The 11,535-nt window shown below is 34.9% G+C and overlaps 2 protein-coding genes across 2 annotated transcripts; both read left to right on the forward strand.

The window, feature by feature from the left end:
- The first annotated feature begins 447 nt into the window (after positions 1-447).
- On the forward strand, positions 448-1,429 carry LOC114536855 (trace amine-associated receptor 6-like). Its single transcript, XM_028558193.1, has 2 exons — positions 448-1,177; positions 1,413-1,429. The coding sequence occupies exons 1-2, from the start codon at positions 448-450 to the stop codon at positions 1,427-1,429; spliced, it is 747 nt and encodes a 248-aa protein (XP_028413994.1).
- Positions 1,430-8,695: 7,266 nt separating this feature from the next.
- Positions 8,696-9,842, forward strand: LOC114536856 (trace amine-associated receptor 5-like). The gene has a single exon (XM_028558194.1). It carries the CDS (start codon positions 8,745-8,747, stop codon positions 9,840-9,842), a length of 1,098 nt encoding a protein of 365 aa, XP_028413995.1. The 5' UTR covers positions 8,696-8,744.
- Positions 9,843-11,535: the final 1,693 nt, after the last annotated feature.

Below are 11,535 nucleotides of genomic sequence, written 5' to 3' on the forward strand. Positions count from 1 at the left end.
CAACCAGTTCGTTATAAATACAGCTTAAAGCTGTTTTCGACTTTTTCGCTCTAAATTCCGATTACTTTTGAAACGTAGTTTTCACAAAATAAAATATGAAGCAAATCGATAGACAATTAAAGGGGATACAGACATTTCAGATACGGATGGGCGATGAAAGAGGAAGGATATATAATCGATAATCTCCCAAGTGTTTTATACCAGTAGGTGTATGTCTTTTTTTCCGTATTTGCCGTCTTTAAAAGATACAGTTTACTTGTATATGAGCCTAATAATTTATGTCGTTTCGCAAACACATAACTGATTACGAAATGCGCATCTCAACATTGTTTTATTTGTAGGTACTGTTTTCATGTTTTGAAGGTTGAATTAGCTAATTTTATTCATGCAATAATATTTTGTTTATTTTCAGCGGGTTCGAGATTTTCGATTATATGTTGACAAACAATGCCGCTGCTGAATATCAAACATACAAATGAAACAGATACATCTGGAATGTCAGATAGTGATAGATTAAAATTGGAAGCCTATCTTGACCAACTTGCTTTCTGGTGGAAAGTTGTAATAGCCTTCATCGCTATACTCACAATTCTTGGAAATATTTGGGTCTTGATTTTGACCTGGAAAGAAAGAAGTCTTCATCAGCCAAATAAGTATTTTATCGCCTGTCTGGCTGTTGCTGATCTCTTGGTTGGGGTAATTTTAATACCACTGAACGTGTTTACCAGACTGAATTTCGATCCCAAGTCGGCGCGATCGACACCATCGGCTTTTTATCTTTGTCGTTTTATGGTGTGGATAGATACCATTGCGTTAGCGACATCCATTTTTACCTTAACCTTGATCAGTTTTGATCGATATCTTAAAATTAGCAAGCCACTTCTTTACAAATCTCTAATGACAACCTCCAGATCGTTGAAAATAATCTTCGTCTTAGTTTTCATTTCAATTTCCCTTGCCTCTTACTCCGTTACTCCCAATTCAGGAAGCTATGGAATTTTGGACACCGCGTTGGAAACTTGCAGTCACGAGCATGACCAAGATAAAGCCAAAACATTTTACCTTTTGTTGTCGATGAGTGCGTTCTTTATACCCGCATTAATCATGATGATCATGTATGCTCTTATATTTCTCGTTGCTCATAAACGAAACAAAATGCTTTCGAATGGCGGATTGGGTCAAACATGCAACAGTCAGATTCAAAGATCTGAATTGCGTCAAGATATTAAAGTGATCAGAATGCTGTTGGTTGTCGTTGGACTTTTCATATGTTGCTGGGGTCCCTGGTTCTCTTGGATATTGATGTGGTTTTATTCTCCGAATTTTATTGATTGGGAAAGCGATTCGCTAGACCACAGGTACCGGATTAACATATTTCATTTGATATCACGCACATTGCCATTTTTTAACAGTCTGTGCAATCCATTAATTTATGCCTGTTTCGATCGAACGTACCGGGAAGCTTCCAAGCACTTGTGTCGCCGAATGACGTGTCCACCTCACTCAAGAGAACGACAGCAGCAGCAACAGCAGAGCTACGTTCTTCCTGAACGTGCATGACGAAATTGAGTCAATTGACTGATTGTTTGAAATGTGCCCAAAAACCCCACTTGCAACACAAATAATAATACATATATATTAAACACATAGTACATCAAGAATTATGGTAATGCACTGCGAGAAATCATTTCAAGTAAATCTTGACAAAGAGGCAGAAAGATAATCCACTTTTCAGAACGCACAAGGTTACTAGACTTACCAAGCTTTTTCTTACGATGGACAGTGATGAGTGATCCTCGTAGTAATAATATGTACAGCCTCTACCAAAAAAGCTGCGTGTACCCACACGGGTATCCCCTGTGAGGAAGGTTTACTTTGATGGGGTTTGTGAGGAAGGTTCAATGTAAAGCACTCTAATAATTATTAATCACATGCATGGCGTCATTTTGAGAATAGTTTTTGAAACTTGAAATCTATCTGTTGATAAATCATTTAAAGTGACAAAATGCATGACCCAGCATGCTTTGCTCGACGCTTAAGCCTGGTTTCCATATGACGCCGACCTGTCGCCGACTCATTGTCTGTAATCATCCAAGGAGAAAATGATTTCAGAAAGACAAAAGATTTCACTCATCAGTAATCACCGACAATAATACTTTGCCGACGTCGGCGTCATATGGAAACCAGGCTTTAATATCAACAATTTTGCAGGGAAAGCTTTTATTAAACGCCTACGTGTATATATTAAAAATTATTAAACGCCGGCAACAGTGGGCGGCAGAATGCTTAATAATTAACTAAAGACGCGTATCGCTTATGCCCTGTATATCATTTCAACTCAAGGGCTAGGCCTTTCAATGAGGAAAATTAATTTTATTGGGGAAATGATTTCTCCGCCATAACTATTGCAGTTCACATATTTATACATAATATATCAGGTAAATAGAAGTTAAATTAAGGAAGCTATATAACAATATATTTCGGTTCCTGGCGTAAATTTTCATGTGGATCCCCGAAAAATATATTAAACGTAGAAAAAATATATTAAATATATTAGACGCTTGAGCCGTAGGTAGGTAATCCCTGATGCGAAAATACCTTTTATCCTCTTCCAACTCTGATTTTTCCGACTCGGCCGCTTCTTCCGAATGGAATTCTCCCGTACTCGAAATGCTATCCATTTCGTCATCTGTGCATTCAGCAGTCGATTTCGTGTCCGTATCAGTTGGAATGCCATATGGTAGCATTTCAGCATCCTCATAACCACACTCTTCTTCGTTTATAATATTACACTGCACACCTAAACAAAAAAACAAATGCGTAATTGTAGCAACCATTTGACTATTAAGACATCGTGAGTTTTCCCTACAGCGCACGCCCCACGGATCCTTTTGCTTTTTTATCCTATATAGCAATAATGCAAATATAATGCTTTCTCTTAACTTTATCCTACAAATGCATAAATAGTTCTATCTTACATATTTTCTAAAAAACTGTAAAGCGGTATATTGCTATTGAAACACCTAGCTGGCAAATTTTATAGGCTGAAATATTATATGGGTTTCCCCTGCAGTGCGTACAATACCTTTGGAACGTTTCGCTTTAGCCATTTCATCATATTTGGCTTTAAGCGCAACATATTTGTTCCACGTTTTCCTCTTCTCCTTTAACAAGTAAGCGCATCCAACACAACCACCAGTCTCTGTCGAAACACTGTTTTTCTATAAGAGTAGAAAGTCTGTTTCAGAGACGCAAGTCACACAACAATGTAAACACAATGAGGACAATGTCCTTCCGTGTTTTCTATAATAGATTCACGTTCAGTTCAGTTGTTACGCAAATTATTTACAGTACAATTTGAATGAATATGAATTGTTCGCGTACATTGCCAGGAGAAGCATCGATCAGCAGCTGTTCACTCATTTCCACATTTGCGTGATGTATAGGCTCAAGCTCGCTTGGTTCCTGTGGTTCGTTTTGCACGCACATACTTGCAGACAATGCTTCTTTTACAACCTATTGAAAATAGAAATATTCTATCTAAAAGCCAGTCTCAATAAGCATGGCCTATATTTAAACCATTAAGAAGTAAAAATCCCACAGCAATATAATCACAAATCATATAATATAAATGCAACGAAAGAGTATTTACCATTCTTTTGTCCGTCGCAGATGTAGGTTTGCATTCTGGCGGCGCGAAAAACTTTGGAATCGCAACTATCCCAATTTCATCGGTGGCTAACCTTGGTACTTTGCCGGAGATACCAGAAAACATTTCCGTAAAATCTTCCTTGGCAAAGTGAACCGAACAAATACTTGAATTGGGAGTTGGGTCCCATTTGGCTCGTTTCAAGCGCACGAAGTCTATCCATTGCCTGCGTCTCTTTTTAGCTTCTGGCCTTTCGTCGCCAGAAAACGGTATAAAATGCAGCGATATTCCTTTCCCCGCATTGGATACATTAGAGCAACCACCTACAATACATCTATTCGGCATATTTTCAATTTGCGTGCCTTTTTTGCGCTGTCGCCCTCAGTGAATAATACACGCTATAATGTTTTTCGCATGAATGACCCAAACCGGTTCCTATTGTGACATCACAACATCGATTTTGCACCAATCCCTTTTGCGCGGTTTTCATTTTTTTTACATCGCAAAATACCATGTTTAAACGGGAATAACTTCTAAACTAAAATAGCTATTGCAATTCGGTTTTCGAATATCATATATACTGCCAATGACGATCAAAATATCAAAAATTCATTTTTGTGTTAGGAGCACTTTAAGATTGTCGCTCCCCTTGCTGCAAATACGTCATAAAATTCTCTTCTTTATAATTAAGAGCTTTAGGTTATTGCATGCACCTACAAAATTATGATTTAGAACGCTTTCGTGTTTTTTTTCTAATTTACAGTCTATTATAGTATAGAGCGCTACACATTTTGACATTTAAAACGAGTGTTTCCCGGTTTTTGTTTTATGTACATTTATAGACTGTTGATCATGGGATTGCAATATTATGGAATCGCTACGATCAACGACAAAATTCGAAATTAATCGATCGCAAGCATTTAAAAGAATTAAGGCTACTAAAAACCCTACAGCTTAGTTCACATTTCGTTTCATGTAGAGAATCGATAAACTGATGTGAAATGACAAAATCGTTTTCTTAACTCATTTGAATTTGTAAAAAAAATTATGAGGGTAAAATAGAGGTATTCTTTTTAAATTTTCAATTCTTCTTAAAAGAAACAAACCCCTTAAAGAAAAAAGAAACAAATTATCAGCACCCTATATTAATCCGCAGATGCATGTGTAGCCAGACCCTACGTATACCCCCGTGTTGTTTTGGTTTTTATTGACCGTGCAAACAATTAATTTCTCATCCGATGATTGTCATATAATAATAACGCGTTAAATTTGCATAGCGGTACCTTGTGTTTGTTGTGGCAAAAACTTGGAGAGCTATTCAATTAGGTATTTTAATAAATGAAAAATACATGCACTCCGATCATAAGTGTTTTAATTTATTATGAACATCGAGAACGAATGTTTCATCGCGGGACATCCAAACATGATAAAAAAAAACAAAAATCGCTTGGATATCCCGGTGAGACACCGAGCTAGAGTTGTTCATAAGGTTTCTCAATTGAATATAGAGTCAAAAGATTTCCGGAAGGTGATTTCAATGAAATTTCTAACCATGTGTAAAACAGTTTGAAATCGGTTAGTTGAGATAAGCAGAAATAAAACCATGATACTAACAGTGAAAATTGGCAATTATAAAATTGAAAGGGTCAGGGCGTACAAGCTATTCAGTGGGGCTTGCTCTGCATGGATCCATGGCGATTTGAACCGGAAGACCAATACATGCAGAGAAAATTGTAAAAGAGCTCATAGAGCTTAAAGTTTTGACGAAATAAAAACTATTATATCGCTGTTATTAGGCAAGACAAGGAATATAGTGCGCAGTGTAAAATGTGATGATTCTTCAGCATTGTAGGGATTCTAGTCGTAATCGTCACGTTTCTACTCATAATTGCCAATGTACGTTTTTGAATTTTTTCAATTTCTTTACATAATTATATACATTGGTCCTTTGTGACGTTACTCCCCCACCACACTTCACAATACAGAAGAATCACCACACTGCTCAAGATCGATCACCACACTTCACACTACAGAAGAATCATTACATTCACACTGCATTCTCAAGAGTCACCACACTTCACACTGGAGAGGAATCACCACATCTTCGCATGCAAAGATAGAGAGGTTGGAGAATTGGAGAGAGGCATGGTACTATGCATGTGTATCGAATTAATCAAGGATATGACGAATGTGGACTATAAGTTGCATATTACGTTATATTACTACGAAAAATTAAAAGAGGTAGATGGTAGAAAACTGGACAGTGGACAGAACAACAACAACTAATCAATCGTAATGAACAATGTGTATGTGTATAAGATATTCTCTCCCGAAAACTACATAGCTACATATATCAATCCCGATCATTATTTATTCTGGAGGCCGGGCGGTTATATATACCATTCGTTCTAGTTCGCATGATTAATCAACTTGCTCTTTAATTTTATAATTACTCTTTTGAAATTTATTGGGAGGAGGCGTTTCGTCAACGGATTGCTTTTATTCGACGTTATTAAACTTGTAAATCTCATGCATATCACGTCACATCTTTACTTCGAAACTTATTTATTGTATCTACATATAATTAAACTTGATAATTAAATATATACTTTTTCGAAAACTTTTTCATTAAATATATAACAGCAATATATGAAACCGATCAAAAAGCATTAATAAAAAAATATATTAAAACTGATTATTAATGTTAAACATGCACCGCGCTAACAGTTTGGTTATTAAAGACGCGCATATTATTGTGAGCTATACACATAGCTGCATGAGACGGTGTTTTTAAGGCGTAACGGTTGTCAAGATGAGAGAATAAATTCCTAGCGTAACCTGGTTTGCCCATTTTATCAGGTAAATGGACGTAAAGTCGAGCTAGGCATATACCCTGGCTGGACATAATTATACATATGTATCTAACATGCATTTATATTCAGTTTCTGTTTTATAATATACCGTACCCTTTTGAACCTTGCGAAAGAAGTTACAGCAAGTAAACACAAAATTACAAAATCTCTAAGCCAGTCTTATTCTGGTGGATAATCAGATAATTGTCAAACATTAATAAAATTAGCCGGCTTGGCCGCGTTGGCCTTTTAAAATGGTTTCACTTTGGCACAAATGGTTATCAAACACGGTTTTTCTTAGTCTTATATTGATATAGCTGACGCTAGTATATAGCTGAGTTTGAAGCCTGTACATGGCAGTGTACACGATAAAAAAGCTATTGCCCGCATACTATAAGAAAATAATTATACGCTTGTAATAATTATACGTAAATTACTGAAAGGAGAGACTTAATTGCATGGATATAGCTTTGATTCATTTACTATATATATATATATATATATATTATATATATATATATATATATATATATATTATATATATATATATATATATATATATATATATATGTGTGTATATTATATATATATATTATTATATAATATTATATATATATATATGTATATATATATGTATATATATATATATATATATATATATATATATATATATATATATACATATATATATATAGTAAATTACTGAAAGGAGAGACTTAATTGCATGGATATAGCTTTGATTCACTAAAATTTGATCTAACTATAACTACTGTCATGCAGTTGTAATAAAATGGCAACATGTCGAACAAAAGTAAAATTCAAAGATATTTGAAGAAATATGGAAATTATTTACGGCAATCTGCATGTAAAAAAAAACATTGCAAGCTATATAGCTTGTATAATCTGAAATTTAAGACTGTTTAAGAAGTTCAAAATATCATTGTTATAAACTTTTTGGGCTTTTTAATTGAAGAACCTTGAGAGTTTACATTAAAATCCATATGCAAATTTCTACAACTGCTTGTAGCGAGTATATTTTAAACAAAGTTACATAGTCATAGGCGTTTTATCGCATGTGGGTTTGGGCTATACATATAGAGTAAAAAGTAAAAGCACATGCACAATTTTACCACATTGTCATTTGGAAGATTGTTTATTCCTGCGTGTGTAATAACATGTAAAGGATTTGTAACGGGGGGATTGATTTCACCTCAGTAGCGATCTGTTCAGCTCACTTTCCTGGTAACATGCAGGCTTTAACTATTTTCTTTCCAAAAGACGGATCGTTGCATCGTTAGATAAACTCTGGGTTTTGCCCTCTGCTAACTTCCGCACTCACGTTGATATTTTGTTTTTCTAATTCGTCAGGTACATTACTCTCTATATCTTCACAGTTTTGCCTGTTTCACTGGTCTTATTTGCACGGCTTCTGAACTTTGCTTTACACCGTCATTAATATAAAAATCATTAAGTACTCTATTCGCTTTTGCATGTCTTGTGCCCAATTAGTACGCTTATGGATGAAATATAGTTGCAGGGGCTATTTTTATTTGGCGTCTCAGCTGGAGAAATCAAAGATTCGTTGATAACAATAGGATGTATATTGCTTTGATGTTTATTGCTGTTTTTTTCTTCTTGAACAATTTGTACAACAGTTATATAAAAGGCTGTTCGTACGTTTCCAATAGTCTTAATTTTGGCTTGTAGTTCTGAAATCAGATCTGATTGGTCGGCCTATATTTGATCTTCTAGGCATGAATTTTCAACCTTAAGGTAATATTTTCACTCACAATTCGGGATGCTGTAATTTCGAAAGACAATTCGCTGTGGTTGCCTTCAGTTCACGCAGTTTGTTATTGAAGAAAGCAAAAAAGATCTTTCCATCTTGTTTTCTAAGTGCTCCAGATGCTCCAAAATTACTGTCGAAAATTACTCTAAAATTACTATGATGTAACCGGTGTCATGCGGCAACCAAGTCAAAATTATGAACTCGTGTCTATTGAGCCAGTTGTCAATTATCGCGAGTGCCTTGCATTTGCAATGGTATCCGTCGTCAGCCCAATATTTCGTACCCATAACAATTCATTACTTGTATAAAAAGCAACAAGAGGATAATTAGTAGTTAGTTTGAAATAACTACAAATCTTGTATAAAAAGAAACAAACGGAGAATTATTTTGAAATAACTACAAATATTATTTCTATTTTCAGCGCGGTCCAAGTTTATAACAACGTAGACAAGAAATGTCACATTCACAAATCAATCATACAAATGAGACATCGGGAATGACAGATGGTGATAGGTTAAAGTTGGAAGAATTCCTGAAACAACTTGTTTTCTGGTGGAAAATTACACTAACCTTCATCGCCATACTCATAGTTCTGGGAAATATTTGGGTTTTGATTGTGACCTGGAAAGAAAGAACACTTCATCAGCCAAACAAGTATTTCATTGCTTGTTTAGCTGTTGCTGATCTTTTGGTTGGAATATTTTTAATACCTCCAAGCGTGTTGATTAAAAAGAATAGTGATCACACGTCGCCGCAATCAACTCGAATTTCTGTTCACCTGTGTCGTTTTATAGTGTGGATAGACGCCGTTGCGTTAGCGACATCCATCTATACCTTGACCTTCATCAGTCTCGATCGATATCTTAAAATCAGCAAGCCACTTCAGTACAAATCACGAATGACAACTTCCAGATCGCTAAAAGTGATTCTCGTTATCGTTCTCGTTGCAATTTCTCTTGCAACTTACTCAGCTACCCCCAATTCTGGAAGCTACGGAGTTGTGGACACCGTGTACGGCACTTGCAATTTTAAGCACGACCCAAATAAAGTCAAAACATATTACGTGTTTTTAGCATTTAGTGCGTTTTTCATACCAGCGCTAATCATACTGACCTTGTACGCTCTTATCTTTCGTGTTGCTCACAAACGAAACAAAATGCTTTCGAATGGCGGACTGGGTCAAACGTTTAGCGATCAGAACCAACGAAGTGCTTTACGTCAAGATATGAAAGTGATCAGAATGCTGTTGGTTGTGGTTGGAGTTTTTATTTGCTGCTGGGGTCCATGGTTCTCTTGGATTTTGGTGTGGTTTTACTCTCGAAATATTATTGAATGGGAAAACGACTCGTACAAGAACGTGCACCGGATGAACATAATTCACTTGACTTTGCGCACACTGCCACTTTTTAACAGTTTGTGTAATCCATTCATTTATGCCTGTCTCGACCAAACATACAGAGAAGCGTCCAAACATTTGTTTCGCCGAATGACGTGTCAACCAGACACAAGAGGACGACAATCAACAATAGACTTGCACACCTCGCGAATTTGATCGAGAAACTAAACTCAGATTAATTGAAATAGGTATAAAAATAAACCGGATGATCTTATAGTTTGTGTATAAAAATCTTCCGTGCATGACAACTAGCTGCTAAGGGGTTAAAGGGTCTTCATTTCAAGCAGAAATCTGCATCTCCAATATACACAGCAAAAAATCATTTTCTTATTTCAAGAAAAAAAAAACTCATTTTAAGAAAATTTTCTTAAAATGAGTTCAAATTTTCTTGGGAGAATAATAAGAAAATTTTCTTACTTTTTTTCTTAAGAATTTTTTTCTTAAGAAAATTTTCTCAAAATAAGGAAAGTTTCACACAAATAATTTCTCAGTTTAAGAAAATTTTCTTGAAATGAGTCCAAAATTTCTTATAGAATGTTCATAATGAGAAAAATTTTCTTAAGAAATTTTTCTTAATATAAGAAATATTTCCAAGAAAATATTTTCTTATAATAAGAAAAGTTAATTCTCAAGAAACCCTAGAAACTCTGACATGATATTTTGTTATAAGTAAGAATGTAATGTAAATTTACTAAAATATTCATGAGTCATAATATAGAATACACAGCAGACATTATAATACATGAGAATTATAGGCCCTACATGATTATTTAGAAATACAGAGAAATGACTATATATAATATTGCACCACGGCTTTGAAGGTTTTGTATTTGTCCAGTGTTTATTTGACATGTTTTTAAATATCAATTATTGCAGTACAGATCAATTATTGCAAAAGGATTTTTGTGGTGCTTAAAATCAGATGAGACATCATCAGATAAATTTGAGAGTAAATAATTTAAAAATTGGTGTGAAGTAAATCCTAAGTTCACACTTAACTTAAAATAAAACTTTGCAATCATGTTAGGAATTGAGTACATCAAACAAAAAATACTGGTAAATGATAATTTAGCTACTCTGGGGAATTTTAAGCTATTCTTTAGCTATCGCTTGCGAATACCGGCATCTTTAAGAAAACTACTTTTAGACCATTATCAAATACACCCATCCTTCAAGTCTTCAACCCATTCTACACTGCTTTTCTACCTCCCAATGATAGTTTAAATTCCAATCAATTCACCATGAAACTGCATGTAATTAATTCAAACAATATATAGATAGAGGGCCTTATCCAATGAAATCAAAAAATGTTAAATGCAAAATTGTCCCTAAAAATATGTATGGATAAATGTATCTGAAGGCAAAATAGAGAGCTTTGTGATAATTTTAATGATATAGGCAGACTTTGATGCACAATTTATCCCTCCTTTGGAACAGTCGCAACCCTACTGTGGAGTTCTAAGCACTGTTACATTTAATAACCCCTCTGGATTATATATCTCTGAAAATACAACTCAACTCTAATCCTACATTTCAAAAAAAGACATTAGAAACACTGCCATATGCTGCTCCTTAGTTATATATATCACAACATTGGACTATTCCATGTTGCTCCTCTGAGGTATTCTAGGCATTAATTGCTGAGGAATTCTAAGGTATTGTTTAGCTATCCCTGCTATAGCCAACTATTTGACTATATAAACAGATAATAACATGCAAAATCATAGCGCAAATCATTAAACGATGAAGAAAGACCTAAATACAATTCTTGATCTATAATAGGGTGGAATAAAGGCTAACGAAGGCTAAGAAATAAAGGCTTATACGTTGTATATAATAACACACTCGA

This window comes from Dendronephthya gigantea, unplaced genomic scaffold (genome assembly GCF_004324835.1).
Source record: "Dendronephthya gigantea isolate DGI-Jeju-01 unplaced genomic scaffold, DenGig_1.0 000149F, whole genome shotgun sequence".
NCBI classification, from domain to species: Eukaryota; Metazoa; Cnidaria; class Anthozoa; order Malacalcyonacea; family Nephtheidae; genus Dendronephthya; species Dendronephthya gigantea.

Bases quoted from the DNA above. Each gene is read 5' to 3' on its own strand.
- LOC114536855 (XM_028558193.1), top strand. From the start codon at position 448: ATGCCGCTGCTGAATATCAAACATACAAATGAAACAGATACATCTGGA.
- LOC114536856 (XM_028558194.1), top strand. From the start codon at position 8,745: ATGTCACATTCACAAATCAATCATACAAATGAGACATCGGGAATGACA.